General features: G+C 49.2%; 1 protein-coding gene and 1 pseudogene across 2 annotated transcripts; one reads left to right on the top strand and one right to left on the bottom strand.

Moving 5' to 3' along the window:
- Positions 1-234: 234 nt before the first annotated feature.
- On the bottom strand, positions 235-4,170 carry LOC127333877 (uncharacterized; annotated as a pseudogene).
- A 1,250-nt stretch (positions 4,171-5,420) lies between these two features.
- LOC127333876 (putative disease resistance protein RGA3) lies at positions 5,421-8,924 on the top strand. Of its 2 annotated transcripts, XM_051360316.2 has the most exons (2): positions 5,879-5,985; positions 6,093-8,924. In XM_051360316.2, exon 2 carries the CDS (start codon positions 6,208-6,210, stop codon positions 8,833-8,835), a length of 2,628 nt encoding a protein of 875 aa, XP_051216276.1. In that variant the 5' UTR covers positions 5,879-5,985; positions 6,093-6,207; the 3' UTR covers positions 8,836-8,924. The 2 variants fall into 2 exon arrangements, with proteins under 2 accessions (XP_051216275.1, XP_051216276.1); XM_051360315.2 differs by having other exon boundaries at positions 5,421-8,924.
- Positions 8,925-23,424: the final 14,500 nt, after the last annotated feature.

Consider the following 23,424-nt stretch of genomic DNA (forward strand, 5'->3'; position numbering starts at 1 on the left):
GATCTGCTGCTGCAGTACCTGTAAAACGCGGCCTGAACGTTTCACTGTCCCTTCCGTGCTCACAGTGGCGGAGCCAGAACATCAACCATGTGTAGTCATGTTAAAGTTGTGTAGTCAAATACATGTATTTGTATAATTTTCTAATTATTTTTTACACATTTTAAGCTTGTATTGTCAAAAAGTTGTGTAGTCAAATGACTACACAGCTCAAGGATGGCTCCGCCACTGCGTGCTCACTGCTCAGAGATGACGTGTCTGAGACACCCAGATCTTGATCCAGGCTTACAAAGTGGAGAGCTGAGTACTGATAGCCATCTGACAATAATTCTTTTGTGATGTCGCAATATTTTGTTCACGGAAATGGAACGGGACTGGCGAAAATTCAAGTTTCTTCTTTACCGTCAACAAGTTGCCTTCTGAACCTTGTCTATAAATTCTTGTTCTGGTATGGCATGGTTGAAGAAATACCACAAGTTGGCAGTTAACAAGAAACTGATGCCTTGCAAGATTGAAGTCTCATTTCAGGGTAATAGAGATGCAAACATTCCATTCATCTCTTTCCGCCACAAGCCTTTTTGACAGTCAGGCCATGTTTCAAGATTTTCACATTCATGCACCTCCAAAATGTGGAGTTTCTTGAATGTATCTTGCAGTGCAGTCCAGGCATAGTTGAGAAGATTGAGGAACATTAGCCGAACCACGGTCACCTCCCAGAACTTGTCCTCACCTAGACCACTGATGATACCTCCCCTGATATAGAGTTTCTTCAAATTTTTCAGATCTTGCGGATTAACCCAGCAAGGAAATTCTGCTACTGGGTAGCAACGGATATCCAGCTTCTCAAGACCTGAGGGGAGAACAGAAGGCATTGCATGTTTAAGAGCAGTAGTAGCAGCATGACTTGATCCTGAAACACGATTTCCATCATGTATAGCAGGTATTGAGGGTACCGCAGTCCCCCAAGTAAGTGTGAGCGACCGGAGGGCAGAAAACTCATTGATTTTCTCAAACTGATCACTATCTATACTATTTCCAATTCTAATGCTCAGCTTCCGTAATTTTTTCAGCATGACAAGTTCCTTGAGATGGCAGGGATCTTTGCTCCTAGTGTTGGCCAGAACAAACCCCTTGAGAACTTCAAGTTGTGAAAGCTTGATTAGTCCTTTAGGCATACCTGACATCAAGTAGCATTCCGAAACGTCCAAGTACTCTAGCTTCACTAGTTTCACTATCTCCTTTGGTATGTCCTCCAGATTATGGCATGCTTTGAGATCAAGGATAACAAGTCTTGTGAGCTTTCCAATCGAGGTTGGGAGGGCTACAATGCTCGATATGCCTCTCAAGCTCAGGTACTTCAGTTCCTTGCAGGACTTGAACTGTTTTAGGAATTCAACATTGTTCATCTCTATGTGATGTGCCCGAGGGTCATAATTCGAGTCCTGCCATCGTCCTAACTGCAGAGTGCTCAAACATTTCTTTCCAGAAAACCATGCCTTGTCTAACTCCAGATACTGTTGCTTAATATTGTAAACCGTCAACACATCATGGTGGAAATTGGTAAGGATCTTCCCATCATACAAACATGCACGCTGGGTTCTGGTGAAGTCATTCTTGGAGCTGCCATCAGAATTGATCTCAACAAATGCGGTGCTCCTTGCAGATTCGATCAGTATCCCACGGATCCACGGTTGCACCTTGCAACTGTGGACTTTGTCGCAGTGGTATTTCATTACTGGCTTAATGAATCCCTTCGGGACAAGCAGTTCATCAAAGAATTTCTTCCCTCGGAAACTGAACTCACAAAGCCTTCTCCAATCCACCAATGAATTAGCAGCCTCTTCTTGATGACTGCATCCTCTGGGAACACAGCAAGGCACATAAGGCAATTTCTCAACCTCGTATGCAGACTATCGATGGTAACCTTGAGCTGCCGCATTTGCGCACTTTCCCTGGCAATGCAGAATGTATCTGCTGCTGACAACGGATGATAAGATGAAGCTTCATGTCCTGCAGATATCGATCCGATGGAGACCTCCTGGACCTTATAAGAGTCATTCACCTTTCCCCATATGTTTGTTATCTCTTCATGAATCATATGGAGCTTTTCTCGCAGACCACCCATCTGCCGAAGTTTTAAGGAGCCTTCAGCATCTATGATAGGTCCCTCAAAAATCTCATCAATATGTTGCTCGATGGCATCAAAGTTACTGTATATCCCTTTTTCTTTCTCCTGGACTTTCTGGAGTGCATGTTTGAGCTGTGATAGCTCATCAGTGATGCTGCTCAAGAGAACAGAAGCACCTGATTTATCTTCATGAGCTAAGGCTTCTAATGAGAGGTGCCTGAAGGTGCTCAAACAAGTCAACAGTGGCAAGAACGCTGCGTTGACAATGGTGAAGTTAGCATTTCCATCTTGCTTCTTTTTGTCAACCATATCAAGTACATCTACCAAGCTGTTAATGTTGTGCTTAATCTCATCTTGGAAGCTCGGAGATTCCAAATGATCATTGCAGGTGTCATTAAGACGTGCCAATAGTGGCGAGATGAGATCTTCAATCATCCTAAAGCTTTCCTGAACCTCTCTCTTGTTTCTATCAATCACATGCAGTGCATCTTGCAAGCAATTTACTTTTTCATCAATCTTGGCAAGGAACTTATAGTTCTCAGATTTGTTACTGCGGGCAGTAGCTTCTGATACTAGATGGTCAATAGTTTTTAGAAGTCCCAATACTGGGGAGAAGACATGGTCTACAATACGAGAGCTCCCATTGGCTGCGTCCATTCTTGATCGAACAGTGGCAAGAACATGGTTGATGCACTGCATCACACTCTTGATACTTTCCAAGAGACGAGCTTCTGAACCACCTTCTGCAGTCTTAAGGTATCGAAGTGATTCAAAAAGCTCATCTTCATCAAAAGACAGCGTCTCATTATTGGCTCCTGATGTGGTATCATCCTCAACCCACTCCTCATGATGCTCAAATGCCCATTTCATTCCCTCAAAAGGTTCAGGAGCTCCAACATTCTGGTATGCTATTCCCAATCTTCTTTGCCACTCAGAGACTGCCATGCTAACAGACGTGATGCCTTCATAGACCCCCTCCTTGTCTTCCTTGATTCCCTCAAACAATTCTTCGAGATGCTGCACTTCCCATCTAATCTTTGCTGGAAGTTCCTGCACTATAAGACCTCTTTCACCATTTCCAGGTGAACTCACTACCCCAAAGAAGCGGCGTCCAATTTCAGTAACACGAGCCTCCAGTGGCTCAAAGACATCCTTTTCAATGCTTTGGTGGACAAGCATCACGATTAATGGTACCAGTATGAAAGATCAAAGTATGGATCAAACAAATATGATCTGGAAAGAAGCAGCTGGTAATCTTTCTGCAGGACAAATAGAACTGATTAGTCATATGCTGGAGATAAATTGAAGCTTAAATAGTACAGTACCTCAGTTACTTTACAGCACGCCAGAGCGAAGTTCAGTTCGCAGTAATTGCAAGCAGGATTTGCAAGATAGGATCTAAGAAACCTTCACAGGTTCCTATGAAGAACCTGTCAAAAGTATTCCAATGGCAACTGGCAAGTCTTTCTTTGGACACATGCCAAGTCTTTCATGTGGACTGAGAACATGCCAATTGGAAACTTCCAGGAAATTCTAATACTCCCTCCTCTATAATATTTGTCGTGGTTCCAATACAATTTTGAATTAAAACCACGACAGGTATTATGGGCCTGAGGGGGAATTTAATCAGGTTTGCCATCTGCAAGTTGCAGTGTTAAGGGCATCTCCAACCCGGAGACCCAAACCGAAAAACGGACACCACTTTCGTCCGTTTGGGTAAAAACGCGTCCCAACGCGCAGACCCATATTAAAAACGGACTGCTGTGCTGTCCGGCATGACCCAAAGCCGGACCAAATTTGGGAGCAATTTGGGGCGAGCCGGACGCGTGCGGGCGTCTCTGGTCATCCGCGCGTGTCCTCCCAAACCCCACATGGCAGCCACACACCCAGACCCGCACAGCATTTACTCTCCTCTATCCTTCTTTTTCTCTTCTGCCATGGATATTGCCATCGCTCCTCACCGGAATAGGCTCGCCGGCCAACCGCCGCCGTCGAGCTCGCGTGGAGGATCCCGTCGCTAAGCATGGCCCCTTTTTTTCGTCCCTGTCGGAGGTCGCCGCGGCCGAAACGGTGATGAGCGTTGCCGCCGCGCTGAGGAGCTCCGCCGCCCGCGCCGTGCGAGGAAGCTCCGCCCGCTGCAGCTGCTGCCGACGAAGGAGAGGTGCGGCGGAGCTGTGGTGCGCGAGCTGGAGCCTCGGCGGTGGGGGGTGGGAGCGGCCATCACCGGGAGGTCGGCGGCCTCGCCACGCGCGCCCTCGGCCTCGCCCGTCACGCCGCCGCCGAGCCAAGCCGCGAGGAGCTCCGCCGCCCGCGCGCCGCAGGGGGCCGCGCACGCTCGCTTCCTTCCCACGCGCGCAGCTGGACCCTCCCAGCCGTTCCCCGCGCCGCCCTCGCCCGCCACCGCGACGCGCGCCGCCCGCCACGCCGTCGGCCGCCGTCCGCGAGCACGGCCGCGTCGCGCGCACACTCGCTCACCAGCGGGGGCGGGCACGGCCATGGGCGGGACGGAGGCCGCCGGCCGGTGCGGGGACGGAGGCCTCGCAGAGGTTGACGCGGGCGGGGCTGCCGGAGCGAGCTCGCCGGGCGGAGGTCGACGCGGGCGGGAACCGCGGAGCGGAGCTCGCCAGGGGCATGGCGGGGGCGGAGGTCGCCGTGCCTTGGCGACCCGTGGCGCGGCGGAGCTCGCCGGAAGTGGCGGGGTGGGGCGGAGGTCGCCGGGAAGTGGCGGGGTGGGGCGGAGGTCGCCGGGGCGGGGACGGAGGCTGCTGGGGCCGAGGTTCGACGGGGCGGGGCGGAGCTCGCCGGGCATGTTCTTGCCCAAGTAGTAGTATGGCTTGACAGGGAAGAGAAATAATTTGGGTCTGTCCGCGTTGGGGAACCAAAACAAGCCACGGACATATTGTCTGTCCGCGTGTCCGGAGGTCGACCCAAACGACCACAATCGGACGACTATACACGTCCGTTTGGGTCCTGGGGTTGGAGATGCCCTAACTCTTGAACTTCCTGGCCTTTGGATAAGCTTTGAGATGTGTTTGTGTCTGATTCTAGACTGGTTCAATAATTGTGGCACAAATAAATGCCTTAGAAATACATGCCCATATTTTATTATAGAACCATTGCATCAGTGAGACAGTGACGTTCCAACAACAACACTATGCCTGCCATATAGTAGCTTTTTTTTTTTTTTTTTTTTTTTTTTTTTTTTTTAATTTCGAACACTGTAGGGAGGAAAAACGTTAAAGGCCCAGTTGGTGAGACAGTAACGTGTGACGTAGACCTAGCACTAACCTCTGCCACATGTTACAAAATTAAAATTTAGTGACAGTAGGAAGAATAGTTCAAGGACCTAAAAAATATCTATGAAGTTTCCTACGCAATGTATGTACAGAAGCCCCATGGAAAAGATGCCAAAGGAAGTCAACTATCAACAAGTCCACCAAACTAATGATGAGGGGAAAATCCTCCAGATGTTGATCTTCAAGATAAATAATCTCCTTCAAGTGCGGGCATAGTTCAAGGCAATCGGACTCCTCAGATAGAAGTTCACAATAGAAGAGAAAACCATGTTGGTGGAGCATCTACTGCACGCAATGATGGAAAAGCTGCAGTCCGAATCTGTCCAGGAGCTGGCTGAGCTGCTTGGCATTGGAAGCCTACTCCAGGACCTGCATGCGCAGTTCATGATGATCCATGGGAGGATCAGTCACACCGATGAGAGTGCATTTCTTATGATCAACACCAACAACGAGCAATACCTCCAGCTTCTGCAGAGGATCTGGTCCCTCACACTTGATACTGATAGCACGCTGGATAGAGTGTCTCGCCATCTGATGGAAAAAGGGAACCTTTTTGCGTTTCAGGTACGCACCTTGCCCATGTTTCTAAGGCTCCGTTTTCGCCGTCTTATTGTCAATAAGATCAAGCATGCAATAGCTAACTTGAAAGACTGCTATGCACAAACATATAGAATCCGACAGCCAGCCAGACACACAGATATCCATGCACCTGTGAATTGTCAAAGAACATTTGGCGAACCTGAAGGTGTACTTGGTAGAGAAAGAGAAGTGGATGATGTCCTAAGAATGATGCAAAGCCATGACAGCGCACTTGGCCTGTCAATTCTCCCCATAACGGGAATGGCTGGAATCGGGAAGACGACCCTCGCTCAGCTAGTATTCTGGCATCCATGGGTTGTAGATACCTTTGGTGATGATCGAATTTGGGTTTTGGTATCTTGTAATTTTAATAGCATGGTGATATTGAGTAGAATAGCAGAAGTTCTAACCACCCAGAAGTGTAACATAGAGGATCCGGAGAAACTCCAGTGCCTTATCAAAAAGGAACTTAGTGGGCGGAGATTTTTTCTTGTATTGGATGATGTGTGGGATCAGAATATGCAGAAATGGCAGGTACTGATGGAAGTCCTTCAGAGTGCTGGAATGCCAGGAAGCAAGATGATTGTCACTAGTCGCATTCCTGATGCTGTAACGTTGGCCAACTCCCTCAAACCATACACCTTACAGAGTCTCTTGCCAGCTGATTCTTCAAAGCTGCTCACACATTGGATGCAAAATCCTGCAGAGTTGCCACCACGGCTCATCCCAATCAGAAAAATGATTGCTGAAACATGTGGTGGTGTGCCCTCAATACTACTCAGTGTATCAAACAAGCTGAAGAGCATACGAAAAACTCAAGTCGCTTGGCAGCATGTCCTGAGCAGATTTGATCTCGTCTTCTATGCAGACCGCCTTCTGTTGGAGGCAGCTTATGTCAGCTATAAACATCTACCTTCAAGCATCCAGCAATGCTTTCTTTACTGCTCACTGTTCCTAGTTCATAGCTTTACACCTGAACAGCTGACTGACATGTTCATTGCTGATGAGCTCATAAAACTGACAAGCAGCAAATCCGACATGCATCTGTACTTCTCCAAGATAATGACAGAACACTTCTATGATGTAGTGCAGAAATCTCGACACAGTGGAAACACTGTTTACAAGATGCATCCTGGGATGCAACTTCTTGCGCAAAGGATCAGCGGGGGATTCCACTTAGCAATAGATGCTAGAAGGGAAATAATTTGGCCTTCGTACAATGCCAGGTGCCTCTCCTTACTCGTTGATTCTGAAACCAGTAAGCTTCCACCAGAATTATTTGAATTTGCAAGTTTGAGGACCCTAATATTGCTCAGAGATGAAAACATGCTTTTGTCTGAGAACAAGTGCGCAATCACAGATATCCCAGCAGAGGTTTGCCAACATCTGACAGCTCTGCGTGTACTGCATATGCCATCTTGCAGGATCAAGAGGATCCCTAGGGTAATTGATATGCTACAAAAATTAACCTATATCAATCTTTCTCATAGTGATATTGAGATAGTACCAGATTCAATTAGCAACCTTCGATTTTTGACGCACATCAACCTTTCACGAACTGAAATTGCTGAACTGCCAGAATCAGTTGGAAAGATGCAATCCTTGCATGTGCTGGACCTATCTCACTGTGAAAAACTTCTTGGCTTGCATGAAGCTATAAGCAATCTAGTGAATCTGCATACGCTAAACCTTGAAGGCTGTCACTACTTTGCTGTTTTACCCAGAGGCATGAAAAGCTTGAGAAGTCTTGCCTACCTAAACATTCTTGAATGTCCTTTACTAACTCAAATGCCATGTCAGATGAACCAACTCACAAGCATCAAAATATTGCCAAGGTACATTGCAGCGAAGACTCCAACACATACCATCTCAGAGTTACGTCCTTTAGTTAATTTGAAGGAACTCGGTATTCAGAACATGGAAAATTCTTCTTCTGCTGACGCCAGAAATGTTATCTTGCAAGACAAACATAAGCTTGAGTCATTGGCATTGAGTTGGACTGGAAATTGCACAGATCCCGAAACTAGTTCAAGAGCACAGGAAATACTTGAACTTCTCAAACCAAGCCGTGGTTTGAAAGTGCTTCAATTTTTTTCCTATCCAGGAAGGAAACTTCCATCATGGATAACCAGTAAGGTACCTTACCTAAAAGCACTTACTGATATCAAGCTGGTTAATCTGGCTTGTGAAAGCCTGCCGCCACTGGGACAGTTACCTCTCCTCAAGACTGTTGTACTAAGCGGAATAGATGCTGTCAAATATGTAGATGACACATTCTATGGGGGTGATGGCACGTTTCCCTCGTTGGAGAAACTCTCATTCTTTCACATGCCCAATCTAGAAACCTGGCTGCCATCACACAGAGAAGCACTTTTCCCGCGCCTTGAAGAATTGACAGTCACTCAATGCCCAAAATTCATAGCAGTGCATGTAAAACTCCGAGCTGTTAAACGCTTGATCATGCTGATGAATAATGAGAAGTTGATTGCATGTAGAGGATCACTCCAAGGTTTGTCTAGGCATTTAAGGGCTCTATCAATTTCCATGTGTGACGAGCTACTAGAATGTTCTCAATGTGAGGGGCTGCATGAACTTCATGGGCTTGAGGAACTTCATATTTCAATGTGCACAGAATTAATTTCTTTACCCTGTGGTATGCAGCATTTGTCATTCCTCCGGAGTTTGTCTCTAACAAAATGCACAAAATTGGAGACCTTGCCAGAGTGGTTGAAGAATGTAACCTCTCTGAGATCATTGTGCATATCTGACTGTCCAAAGCTGCACATTCCCAAGAGTTTGAATAATATGTCATATCTCCAGATTAGTTTAGAGTGAAACCCATCGGTTTCCCTATATTGTAAAAACTGATTGTGCATCAGGAGCAATGAATGGTTCTGGGTACCTTTTGATGTTTCTAGATTTAATTTTCTTGCCATAAATACCAAGGTTTTAAATAGCGGGCTATTTGGTTTAGCGGCAACCTCTTTTGGAAAGCTACAACAGCTATAGCGGGCAATAGAGAAAGCTAACCTGCTTAGCTGTTTAACACAAAAAATACTACAAAATCAATAAATAAACGTGAAATTAGCAGTCCCATGGACCTAAAATACTCCCATTTAAGCGGGTGGGGCCTGGGGGTGTCTGTCTCTCTTACTTTTGCGGTATGGCATTTGCAATGGATGGCCCCGAAAGGGGTGTAATAGAGACAATCTTTTAATCGGTGTTGTGGTTGAAAGTTGGTAGGTAAGAAAAGTTCTTTTCATGGAAGCCCTTACAGCCATGTAAAATTTACAAGAGATAAAATAGAGGCGTCTAATTTTCTTTTGCCGGGAGGGGGGGGGGGGGGGGGCTTGTTATATGATATGGTCATGATGTAAAGTAGTTTCTGCTTGCTGTTGCTAAGTTGTTGTAGTAGTAAAACGTCGTGATGGGCAATCAACTGGAGGCGCCATGCCAGGGCACTCGATGGAGATCTAAGCACATTAATGAAAACCTCATATCATGTGACACATCACCTTGACGTAAAATAGCTTAAAACATGTTGTTTAGTTGCTAGTGTTAAGTTTCCACAATGGTAACATTAAATAAGATGATCTCTAACATTAATACTAATAAAAGTATTCTCCCTTAAGTGTGCACTACCAATAAAGTTCTCCGTTATGAGGCAGACCATGACGATCGTGTGTCAGAATATGGCGTTCGCATATGGTGGGTATAAGCCACGTTGCACTTCGAATACACTAAAGGTTAAATTGGCATGCCTAGCATGTGCATAGACATGGCCTCGGAACACGGGTGATCGAAACATCAAGCATGGGTCACATGGATGATGTGATCGACACTTAGGTCTCTACCTTGCAACTATACCAATGGCCGCGACGATCGGGGGAGGTATAGTGAATGGGGTCATGTAATCACTAAGACATTCTTAGGGATGATTGTTTTAGTGGAGTTCTTTGATAATATGTGATTATAACTTGAACTCATAATTATGAACTTATTCTAAATGTTGTTGCAAATATCATTCTTTGTAGATGATATCATACCCTAATGTTTATTATGGCTCTTTTGTGCGTAATGAGAAACTTAAAATTGATGGATCTAACTTCATAAAATTTGTACCAACTCCAAAGGGATCTTCTCACTAGTAATGACATGCTTTACGTGATACAAGAACCGCTAGGATATGAACTCAAGAACTCCGCGAGTGAGGATGATAATGGGGATTATCGTACACACTGTGACTTGTCCATGCGCTATGGTTGATGAACTTAAGGCACTATTTATATTATTAGTCAGAAGAGTGACACAAGAAGGCTATGAGTGGCTGTACTAGTTTTCTCGATCATTATATGGAGATGACACAAGTTGAGTGGGAGCAAATTGAGTTTCCTCGCCTCATATGTGACTAATTGATAGCTCCCAAGTGTAGGAGATCAATTGTAGTACTTCTCAATAAGAAAGGTTGCCGAACCCACGAGAAGCTGAAGGTATTGGTTAGCAGAATCGGCAAGAAAGCAATAATAATAAAGTATGCAGTTTTGGTGTTTTTGTGTGTATAGTTTGCAATAAAAATAAAGTGCGGAAAGTAAATAGCAAATAAGTAAATGCTCTTGATGAGAGAAAAGCCCAATCCTCTATGCAGCAAGAGGACAAGCTCAAGTGTGTGCTTATATGAGACTGACGTTCTCGAGGGCGGTATGGATTCACTAGTATCTGAGTTCTAAACAATGCGGTAAATATTTTGTCAAGCTTTATTCAATTAGGGGGAGCTTAATTAGGTGCATTCATAATGAGCAAATGCACCCCTTATGATGGGTCCTAGAGCCATTTTCATAAGTGAGTATAGGAATCATTAAGACATAAATGTCCAATCATGGCTATAAGATCAGGGGTCCCCGACATAAACCCCTCTAATGCAACCCATAGTGTTGGAACATGGTTTCTGTCATTCTTACCCTTCCAACACTAATGCATTACATTAAAGTGCAGTCCTTTGAGCCCATATAGGTGCAGTAAAACCATCATAGAACAACATAAAAGATAGAAAACTTGAACAAATACTCATTGCATATCATATAGAATCATAACCAGATCTATGCCCCCAGGAACGTGGGGAACTACTCACAAATATCAAACATGATATGGACCAGAGGTGTAATGAGTACAAACACAATCTGAATATATAATATCCCCACCAAATAATGAAAAAAGACCAATCATGATGTTGGGGGGATGACCCCCGGTATACCAAAGGCATGCCAAACCGGATGGTTTAGGCCATCAAAATACCGGTTTAAAGGTTGTTCCGGATAGCGAAAGTTGATTCAGAGAATCATACCGGTATCCCAAGGAGGGGGATACCGGAACTAGCTAAGAGCGTACCGGAATACCGGAACAGGCTACACTGTAGCACGTCAGCAAAGACCAGTCAAAGATGCTCTCCAGAGCTAGAAGACAAAGATGAGCGAAGCACTTCAGCTTTAATCGAAGCCATGACGCCAAAGGCAAAGGATGACGTAAAAGGTGCCGGAGGATGTCACGGCTTCTGATTAAAGGCATACCGGCATCACCGGTAGCTAAAGTAGCTTTGTAAAGTAGTTTGTCTAGTCAAAGATCCCATTAGGGTTTCTAGGGTTCCTTCCCTTGTAAGCCACCCTCTCCCCTATATAAGGAGAGGGGGCACAACCCTTCGCGGGCACGATGAGATGTACAATCAAACCTGTATGCACTTGTGATGAAGAAATAGAGAGATCTAGTGCTGTCTTTATTCTTGAGTTCATCATCTTCTTCCTTCGGCCAAGGCCAAGTTCTTGAGGAATCCATCCGGAAACCTCACCATCCACATCAAAAACCCTCCCCCGAATCCTCTAGCGTCCATTCGGCCCCAAGATAAGCCATCCCATGGCATCTGTCTATTGACCACGACGATAGTTGGCGCCCACCGTGGGGCCAGCAGCGGCGCTTGCTGGAGTTCATATTCGGGCGGGCCTCCTCACCGTCGGCGGAGAGCGCGTCGTCACCGCGCTCGTCAACCGCATCCGTGACATGCGCTTCATCAACGACAACACGGGATGCTTCTCCAACGGAGGTAAGTTCCCCAAGAACGGCCGCGTCATCGAGTTCGGGAGCATCCTCGTCTACTACGGCACCGTCCCCGAGCGCCAGTGCCTCTCGCCGGTGCTGGTGGCTCCGGACCCGCCAAGATCTGCGCTTCGCAGCGACCGCGCCGCCGGCAGCGTCGAGGTGCTGGTCGTTGGCGCGGGCGACGCCAGCAAGGGAGCTGCGGCAGAAGGCGCTGGCCGGACGAAGTCCGCACGCACAGCCAAGCCGCCGACCGAGCGCGACCAGGAAGCTGCGGAGCTTCCGCACCACCACCGGAGACTCCACTCCAAGCGGCCATGAGTGTCCTCGCTACGCCTATCGCGCAGAACATCGACCCGGCAGTGGCTCAGGCGGAGCTGGAGGCGCAACGCCAGAAGCTGCTCGCGAACGGCACCGACATCGTCCGGGCGCAACGCGAGCTGAACCTAACCCTACGTGAGTATAATGCTGCCCATGGCTTTGCTTCTGTTAGCGCTCAGGCTGCAAGGATACCGGAAAACCGGCTTAGAGCTCGCAACCTAGATCAGGATCTGCGTAAGGAGATTCTTACCGGAAAGAGCACTTCTGCATCATTGAGCATGGTAGAGAAACCTAAGTATAGCAGTCCGGATAAAACCATAAAAGCTGCTAAGGCTGCAGTAGAGCTGTGTGAATCGCTTTCCGGGGATGCTTTGGCAAAACAGCAAGAGCGTGTCAGGGAGTTGCTTGATACCATCGAGCAGCAAAATGCAGAGCAGCTGGCCAAGTTGAACAAGGCTACAGCTTCAAAATCTGTGCGTTCAACAAAGAATGCCGGAAGCAAGTCCCATGGGCAGGCATCGTCCCCCCATCCGGACAAAAGAAAAGAAAAAAGAGGTGAATGCGCAGCAGATGACTGTGTATGATCCGGTTCTTGCCGGAAAACAACAAGCCGGGTGACACGAGGCCAGTAGAAAAAGCCAAGGGGCAGATCGTTGCTATGCCAGATACGGCTATGCCAGAGATGAGTATGCCGGTAGAGGTGAAACCGGGCAAAATTATCGCGTACCAAGAGCTGCTTATGCAGAGGAGGAAATGCCTCCGCCAAGGTACTGGCAGGCAAGGGCCATGGTACCGGAAAGATACGACGAAGCTGATTCAGCAACCGAAAGAGTCGGAGCCTACTGGAACCCTTTGGGGAAAGGTTGGGAGAAAGATGCCTACCAGACCGGGACGCGAGGCACAGGCTGGATAGGATGTATTGGTCTGAAATGGTTGAGGCAGAAGGTCCTCCGGGTCCCAAGTGTTTTGGCCCGCGGATCATGAAAGAGGAACCACCGGTTCGCAACTTCACGTTGCCCCGCGATACAAAAACGTACGATGGTAGCACCAAGCCGGAAGACTGGCTTGCGGATTATGTGACCGCAGTTTACGTTGCCGGAGGCGGAGGAACCATCGCTGGTGGAGGAAACCGGCGTTGGGCCGTGAGAATTGTACCGTCTTTCCTGGTAGGACCAGCGCGCATCTGGCTGAACAATTTGCCGGCAGGAAGTATAAACGGCTGGTTGGACTTTGAGGAAGCTTTTGTGAGCAACTTCAGCAGTACCTACCGGAGGCCAAACAGGCCACAATAGCTTGCCCTATGCACGCAGCGTTCGAACGAAATAGACCGGGATTACCTGACCCGGTGGAACTCCACAAGGAACTCCTGTGAAGGGGTAATCGAAGCACAAGCCATAGCTTGGTTTTGCAACGGGTGCAGAAGAGGTTCACCTCTGTGGCAAAAGCTACAGAGGAACATGCCGACAACTTTGTCGGAAATGATACGTGTGGCGGATAGCTACGCATTGGGAGACCCAATGCAACCGGCTGTGCAGGCAGAGCCAGCACAAACAAGCCAACCACGCCAAGATCAGTACTGGGATAACCGGCACAACAAAAGAAGGGAAGAATTCTCGGATCGAAGGTACGGTCCGCAGCGAGTTGCTGCTGTGCAAGATAACTCTGGGGCCAGCGGCAGCCAGAGGCCAAAAACCGGATCGCAGCCGTGGGCGGGTCCTAAAAAACAATGGGTCGAAAAGAAGCCCCGGGGCCAGAAAAAGAACTGGAAAGAACATGCAAAGTACACCATGGAAGCAGCTATGGACCAACCTTGCCGGTGGCACACACCGAATCCGGCTAACCCGTCTAACCATTTGACCAAGGATTGTTCTTGGACTAAGTACCTGATGCTAAAAGGTGCGGTAAAAGATGCGCAAGCACAAGGCTGTACCACGGTACTACCACCGTCGCAAGATATGCTGCATCAGCACCCCTTACCACCACCACCACCGCTTACCGGAGCAAATGCTCTACTGGTACAACCTCAGCCAAACCGGCAGCATCACCAGCAAGTTCATCAGGTGGGTGATGGCAATGGCCAACCGCCACCGCCAGCACCTTTGGGCCAGAATGTTTACCAAGATCCAGACTTATGCTATGTTGTGTTCGTTACTGAGCCAACTGACAAGCAAAGCTTATACCGCCGCTCCATGGAAGTGAACGCGGTGATGCCGGCGGTACCAAGGTACATGATGTGGTCAGATCAGGAAATCACCTGGTCGTTCAAGGATCATCCGAAAATCATGCCTAATGCGGGTGGTTATGCTCTTGTTGTGGACCCTATCATGCATGGGCCAACAGCTCGAGTGCGGTTCAGCAAGGTGCTGATTGACAATGGAAGCAGCATAAACATTATGTACCGGAATACCATGCGTACGCTGGGAATCACTGAGAACATGCTGCAACCAACTCACACTACGTTCCATGGAATCGTTCCGAGCTTGTCCTGCTCGCCCATGGGAAAAGTCCGGGTGGATGTGTCGTTTGGAGGACGTGACAATTGCCGGGTGGAAAATGTTCTGTTCGAAGTGGTGGATTTAGACAGTCCTTACCATGCGCTGCTGGGGAGACCGGCGTTGGCATCGTTTATGGCCTCAACTCATACGGCATATCTCAAGATGAAGATGCCGGCACCATCTGGACCCTTGACCGTAGTGGGAAACTACAAGGTATCGCTGGAAACCGCTTCCGCCGGATCAAATCTGGCCGAATCATTGGTGATCGCAGAGGAAAAAAGGAGAATGCAAACTGCGGTTGCGCTGGCTCAGTCCTCACAGTTGAGTTTAGCTGCAATGAGTGGCAACCTTGGCACACCGGTGTTCAAGCCAACCAAGGAAACAAAAGACATCGTGTTGGATCCGGCTCACCCTGAGCGCACCATTCGTATCGGTGCCGGTCTCAGTGAGGCATAGGAAAGCGCGCTCGTCAACTTCCTCCGTGAGAATCGGAATATCTTTGCCTGGTCTACTGATGATTTGGTAGGTGTTCCGAGGGAGTTGGCTGAGCACTCTCTGAATGTCCGGAAGGATGCGAAGCCGGTAAGGCAGCCGTTGCGCCGGTTTGCTGAAGACAGAAGAAAGATTATTGGAGAAGAGGTGACAAAGTTGTTAGTTGCCGGATTCATCGTGGAAGTATTGCATAATGAGTGGCTAGCCAATCCGGTGCTGGTCGAGAAGAAAAAAGAGGAGAACCTTGAAGCAAAAGCTCCAAAGGTGTGGCGCATGTGCATCGACTACACCAACCTGAACAAGGCTTGTCCGAAAGATCCTTTCCCTTTACCCCGGATCGATCAAGTGATTGATTCCACTGCTGGATGTGAACTGCTGTCGTTCCTGGATGCCTATTCCGGTTTCCACCAAATTCCCTTGAAAAAGGAAGATCAAATAAAAACCGCGTTTATCACCCCGCACGGGGCTTATTGCTATGTTACTATGCCTTTCGGTTTGCGCAACACTGGTGCAACGTACCAGCGCTACATGCAAAAGTGTTTGTTTGATCAAATCGGTAAGAATGTGCAAGTCTATGTGGATGACATTGTGATAAAAACGAAGGTCAAGGAAACCTTGATCGATGATTTGAGGCAAACGTTTGATAACCTAAGAAGGTTCTGGATGAAACTCAATCTGGCAAAATGCACCTTCGGTGTACCAGCCGGCAAATTGCTTGGTTTTCTCGTGTCTAGCCGGGGTATTGAGGTTAATCCGGTAAAGATCCGGGCCATAGAAAGAATGGAAATACCGCAAGAGCTCAAAGATGTGCAAAAGTTTACCGGAAGCTTGGCATCGCTAAGCCGGTTCATAAGCAGGTTGGGGGAAAAGGCCCTACCACTCTATGCTTTGATGAAAAAATCCGACTCCTTCGTCTGGACCCCTCAGGCAGATGCATCGTTTAAAGAGCGGAAAACAATGCTAGCCACTGCGCCAATATTGGCTTCACCTCTAGAAAGAGAGCCCATGCTGTTGTACATAGCAGCAACGAACCGGGTTGTGAGTGTGGTAGTTGTGGTCGAAAGAGAAGAGGAAGGAAAAAACCGTGCAGAGACCGGTATACTACTTGAGCGAGGTGCTCTCCCTCTCAAAACAAAACTACCCTCACTTCCAGAAAATGACCTATGGCGTGTTCATGGCCGCCACAAAGCTGAAGCACTACTTTGAAGAACATCCCATGAAGGTAGTGAGTGAGGCACCAATTTCCGATATCATGGGCAACAAGGATGCTAGCGGCAGGATTGCCAAGTGGGCAATTCAGGTATCACCATACGTACCAGAATACGAAAGAAGGGACGCCATAAAATCGCAGGTTTTAGCTGATTTTTTGGTTGATTGGGCGGAAATGCAATACAAACCGCCGGAACACAAGATAGAGTACTGGAAGATGCACTTTGATGGATCCAAACTCAAGGAGGGTCTAGGCGCCGGAGTGGTGCTTACTTCACCTAAGGGAGATCATCTCCGGTACGTTTTACAAGTGCACTTCAGAGCATCAAACAATGTTGCTGAGTACGAGGCTCTGATCCATGGGCTCAAAGTCGCAAAAGAAATCGATGCGCACCGGATCATTTGTTATGGAGATTCAGATCTTGTGGTGCAGCAGTGTTCCGGAGATTGGGATGCAAAAGATGCCAACATGGCCTCATACCAGTTTCATGTGCAAAAGATTGCCGGCTTCTTCGAAGGTTGTGAGTTTCACCATGTGCCGCGCACGGAAAACGAAGCCGCGGATACTCTCTCTAAGCTAGGTTCCTCCCGGCAGGAAATTCCTCCCGGAGTGGCTTTAGCTCACCTAAGGACTCCATCGATCAAACCGAGTCCGGAATCAGAGTCAATTTTTGTACCGGAGTCACACGTTGTGCCAATGGACATTGACGAAGGAAACCCGGGGACTGTTCCGGTAAACCCGGGGACTGCAGTGTCAAAACCGGAAGAAGCTATGCTGGTGGACAGTATGGAGATAGACGTACCGGTATTCCTAGTCCGGGAAACACCAACGTGGGTTGAACCTATTAAGGAATTCCTGATCAACGGCACCTTGCTGGTTGACGAAAACGAGTCGAGAAGGATCCAAAGAAGGTCCAAGGCCTACACTATCATCAATGGAGAAGTATACAAAAGAAGTGTTACCGGTGTCATCCAGAGATGCGTGGAACCGGAAGAGGGAAAAGAAATGCTGGTAGAGATTCACCAAGGAGAGTGTGGACACCATGCCACATCAAGGGCCCTAGTGGCAAAAGTCTTCCGGCATGGGTTCTATTGGCCCACAGCTCTGGAAAACACTGAGGACTTGGTACGAAAGTGCAACGGCTGCCAGCGGTACGCCAAGCAAAATCATACCCCAGCGTCCGGCCTCAAAACTATACCATTGACGTGGCCATTTGCAGTTTGGTGCCTTGATATGGTTGGTCCATTTAAAACCGCAAGGGGCAACATGACACATGTACTAGTAATGGTGGATAAGTTCACCAAATGGTTGGAAGTGAAGCCTATCGCAAAGTGTGATGGGCATACGGCTGTGAAATTCTTAAAAGATGTGATCTTGCGGTATGGATACCCGCATAGCATCATCACTGACAATGGCACAAACTTTGCTCAAGGTGAGTTCAAAAGGTTTTGTGAGGATAATAATATTCGGTTGGATTTGTGCTCCGTCGCACACCCGCAAGGCAATGACCAGGTTGAAAGGACAAATGCTCTGGTGCTTTCCGGTATCAAGCCAAGGCTGATCGAACCGCTTGAAAAGTCACCAGGATGTTGGCTGGATGAGCTACCATCCGTACTGTGGAGCATCCGAACAACACCAAACCGGTCTACCGGATACACCCCGTTCTTCATGGTTTATGGGGCGGAAGCCATAATCCCAACCGATATCATACATGATTCACCAAGGGTTCAACTCTATATCGAAGAAGAGGTAAAAAAGGCCCGAGAAAACGATGTGGACTTGCTAGAAGAAGCAAGAGAGCTGGCTTTGGCTAGAACAGCCATATACCAGCAGAACCTCATACGCTATCATAGCCGGAAGGTTAACCCGAGGGTTTTCCGGGAAGGAGATCTGGTGTTACGCCTAGTGCAGCGCACTGAGGGACGCCACAAGCTCTCACCCCCGTGGGAAGGACCTTTCATTGTGAGCAAGGCTCTGCACAATGATGCCTACTACTTAATCGATGCACAGGAATCAAAGAAGGGCAAGGCGGACAGGTCTGGAGAGGAAACCAAGCGCCCATGGAACATAGCACTACTGCGTCCTTTCTATTCCTGAAGTTGTGCTGTAAGAAGTTCCTTTTTGTACCTTAATACTATGAATAAAGATGCCGGCACCTCGAATGAAGCTCGGGGACTGCCTCTACCGAAAATTGCATGTAATATGTTTATTTTTTCAGTTTACCGGTTGCTTGGTGAACATTTTTTCTTTCTGGTTTAGTAACGTGCTAAACCTACCGGAGTCTTCGACTATGCTGTTGTCCGCAGACCGGCTTCATGGCAAGCAAGATAAACCGGTAGGAACTAAGCACGTGAAACACAAAGAGGATGAATGGGAACAATCAATCCGGAAAAGTTTAACTAACCCCGATTATACCGGTTTTTTGTGAAAAAATTCGAATTTTTTCTAAGTTCAAGAAAAATGCTTGCTTGGCAAAAGAACTTTGTGACTCATACGCCAAAAAACCCAGAGAGGTAGGCAGAGGCAAAGCAAAAGAACCAAGTGTGCATCGGATTGGATGCCGAAACAATTCCGGAATCTTCACAGTGCAAGATCAAAGCAAACGATATGCAAAATGCTAAGTCAGCACGTAAAACTTAACTTAAATAGTTACCGGTACAGAGATACCGGCATAATTGTTGTAGCACAGCAAAAGGCATGATTGTTTTAACTTACATCTCAAACCCCGGCATTCCGGGGTAGAATTTAACAAGCTGGAAGTTTTGAAGCAACAAATATAAAGGGGCACAAGATAACAGGTTCAGGCAATGGGAGGCTGCTCGCCAGCCGCAGGAGCTTCCGGAGGAGCGTCGCCTTCTTCCGGATCCGCCGCGTCCTCTTCGGCATCCTCATCCTCCTCGTCCTCGACGGTTCCTTCGTCATCGGAAATTGCATCCTTGACATCGGCTCCCCAGGTCCGCCGCGTTCCGTGGAATCGGCTCCCCAGGCCAGAGCACCTTCAGGACCTGGATCGCAGCATCCGGAAGATCGGCAAGATGCCGGTCCACGGAACGCATATGCGATCCGGGCGGAGAGTGCGACCAGGTAATCGTAGCCGTCCCAGGGCGCATCCGGGCTCGGCAAAGTTTGCGTGGCCCTGTGTTCTGCGAACTTGGCGACAGCATGCGCTTGGGAGTCCGGGAAGATCCCTACAAAAGGAAAAGCAACCGGTGTAAGAACATACCGGTATGAGCTAAAAGCTTTTAAGCAAGAGAAAAAAAGGAGGAATCACTTACTGCACGCGAGGGCGTCGATCTGCATCACCATCCGATCATAGTCGGCTTGATCGGTGGTGAGCTGGGCGATCTTGTCCTGTGCAGCCTTCCGCGCGGCCGCCTCCTCCTCCAGCTCCTTCCGCAGCCCAGCAGTGGAGTCGGTATACTCCTTCAGAGTTTCGTCAAGTTTGGCCTCTGCTGCGGCTTTGGCCTCCTTGAGCTCACGCGCATGCCGGAGCTCAGCCTGCATGGCCTGCTCCTTCAACTCGCGGTGCGCGGAGGTGAGCTGCTCCTTTTCAGCTGAATCCGGAAAAGTTTTGTTAACAAACGGAAAACCGGTACGATGAAACATGCAAAACGAGTAAAAACAAAGAAGAGATAGTACCTTTGAGGGCGGCGAGCTCGGCGGAAAGATCCTCGAAGGAGACTTCCGGAAGCGCTGAAATGCAAAAAGTTAAGCAAGTGCTGGAAAGCAAAAGCAACCGGTAAAAAGAAGCCGGAAGAGCAAGAACTAACCTTGGCATTTGCTGTGGGCCTCGGACAGCTCCCGGTGCTCCCACAGCAGCTCTTCAAAGAGCTGCTTCCGGGTGTTCGCCGTGCTCTGTTCAAGTTGAGAAGGGTTTTCAGTAAGAAATATGCCGGCAAGGAGAAAAAAGTTCCGCGCTAAGTGCTGCGCTCTCAACCCGAAACTCGGGGACTGGCTATGCCGGTTTTTTGCATTTCTAACAAAGTTTCGCGCTAAGTGCTGCGCTCTCAACCCGAAACTCGGGGACTGGCTATGCCGGTTTTTTGCTTTTCTAACACAGTTTTGCGCTAAGAACTACGTTCTCAACCCGAAACTCGGGGACTAGAAGGATATACATAATCTTCAAATTTTGGAAAAAAAAGATTTCAACAAGGATGTAAAAGAGATTGAGTTGTGCGGCTTACCGTCACGTTGCTGCTGGCATCGTGCCAGGCATTGTCAAACTCCTTGGCCGCGCGCCGCAGCCGGCCAAAGTGTTGGACGGTGCTGCGGGGGCCGGAGGGGTCGACCACCGGAAGCTTGTCCTTGCCAAGGCCCCGCGTCGCCGACATCAGATCCGCCCGATTCCACTTCTCAGCGTAATCGAGCAGATGGCCCAGCTCGGCTCCTTGGCGTTGGAACTCCGTAATCCGGCCAATCTGGGCGGAGGCCACCACGGCGGAACGCCCGGTATGCAGGACCATCGTCCGCGAACCGGAAGAGGGACCCGTGGCCGCAGTCACCACCACAGCAAGTTGCTGGGCAGTAAGCTTACCGCTCTCTGGCGGCGTGGGCTTGGCAGGAGCCGGCTTCTCGATGGAGGTTACCGGAGGAGGAGTTGGCGTAGCCTTGGCAGGCTCAGGAGCTTCCGGAGCGTCCTTCACCGGATAGGAGCTGGCCGGTCCGGAAGAATCCGGCACGGCCTTGGAGGGGGAGGAAGAGGTCTTGTTCTTCTTTTTCTTCTGGGAAGGAGGAACCAGAGGTTCCGCCTGCCCGGCGTCTTCGGTGCCTGGCGCCGGTGTTGCTGGCGCCGGTGTCTTGGGTCTCCGGAGGGGAGACAAAGTCCCCCTCCGCGTGGTGATCAGAAGGTTTTGGGGCCGCGCACCCCGAACTTGTGTTGCCCCCCAGAGGGGAGGCAGAAAGGTTGCCGGCACCAGATGGTGCCGGGCTTGGCTGAGGAGGAGGGGAGCCCCTGGCGGCGTCCCCTGAGGTCTCCGGCCTCATACCAGAGGCGCTCTTGGAGATCTTCAAAGGAGGCCTGGAAAGAAGATTGAAAAAAGAAGAAACAGTTCAGAAAAGAAACCGGTAAAAGAGAATCCGGAAACAAAAGAAAATCTGGAAGCAAAAAGAGTCAAGAGACAAAAAGGTAAAAGCGGAAACTCACCCGGTAGCCACCGGCATCTCCCGTTTCCGGTAGCGCTTGGTGGTCACCGTGTTCCCGGCGATCTCAATCCGGGAGCGCTTGGCCGGAGGGATCTCGCTGGAGCCAGCCTCAGGCGTGGGCGCCTTCTTCTTGCGGCCCTCCGAGGCGAGCTTCTCCATAAACTCGGCCCCGCATTCGGCCTGAAGCGGGGTGGCGTGCTCCATGACCTGTGGGTTGGCGTTGGCTGAAGGAGCGGCTACAGAAATATGATACATGAGAAAACGGAAAGAGCAAGATACCTCAAGTACAGTAACCTCATCGTCCGAACCGGAGTCCTTGCCAGAAAAGTTACCGGGACGCGGAGTATGGGAGCGGCTCATCTTGCTCTTGGTCCAGATCACGTAAGGATCCGGAGCAACCTTGTCCAGATCGCGCCTACGGAAAGGAGCACGCACCTCGTCAGCGATGCGAGGGAAGCGCTCGCAGGCCTGAAAAAGAGAAGAATCGGTTAGTTATGCATTGAAAAGGTACCGGAAAACAACCCGGATTACTCGAGTTCTTACATCAGCTATTGGAGGGTTCATGGCGCTAAGAGGAAGGAGGCCCCATTTCCAATCCGAGGGCATGTCCGTATTACAAATTTGCATTGCCTTGAGCTCTACATCCTCTATGCTCAGGGCCAAGCCGGAGATTTTCGTGGGATCACGGGGGCCGCACATCTGGCTCATCTTATGAGCTCGGCGCTGGAGAGGAAGCACCCGGCCTGAGATAAACGCACGGATGATATCGTCGGAGCAGATCCTCATATCCTTCTTGAGGCTCTCCAGGAACCGGACTATCCGGTTAGTCTCGATATGATTGGTCCCCGGATGGTAGCCCCAGTTGGTCTTTGTGGGCGTCGCCGGATTGTAAGCCGGCAAGTTGATGAAATCTGAGGAACCTTTGTTCCTCACATAGAAGAAAGTCTCCTGCCAGGCCTGTCAAGAATCCAGGCCAGAGAACTTGAAAAAGGGGCTCCCTTGGCGGGAACCCACGATGCAGGACCCGCACTGCACCGGAGGTTTTGGCTTGGGGATGTCTTTGCCTTGGACCGAGTTGATCCGAAGGCAGAAGAAGCGAGCGGAAGCTTCTTTGGTGGGAAGGAGGCCAACGTAGGCCTCCATGAAAGAAACATAGCAGGAGAGGTAGAAGATGGCGTTGCCAGGACGGTGATGGGGTTGGAGTTTATAAAAGTCAAGGAACTGATGAAAGAAACCAGAGGCAGGAAGGCAGAAGCCGCGCTCAAAATGAGAGACGAAAACAACAAACTCTCTCGGCTCGGGCTTGGGTTCCACCTCGTCACATGGAATCTGGCAAGATACCTGTGCCGGTATCCTCTGGGAGCGGTACAGCCAGTCGATGTCTTTTTGGGTCACATCGGAGCCTTTCCAAGCTCCCCGAGTGATGTTGGCCAAGTCCACACCGGAACCTTGGCGGGAGCTGCTGGCTTCCTGGCCCTTCCTAGAGCTAGAGTCCGGAACGGATGAGGAAGCTCCCATCCGGTCCAGCTCAGCTTCAAGCCCACCGGAAGACTGACTGTGGCGGCTGCTGGAAGCCGAATCGGAAAGATAAAGGTCGGTAGACATGCGTGTCGATAGATGCCGGAATCTACCTAAAAACAGATTTCCCAAGATCAAGCCCCGCGCGAAGATCTACGAGTA

The sequence above is a fragment of the Lolium perenne genome, chromosome 2 (genome assembly GCF_019359855.2).
Source record: "Lolium perenne isolate Kyuss_39 chromosome 2, Kyuss_2.0, whole genome shotgun sequence".
In the NCBI taxonomy this organism is placed as follows: Eukaryota; Viridiplantae; Streptophyta; class Magnoliopsida; order Poales; family Poaceae; genus Lolium; species Lolium perenne.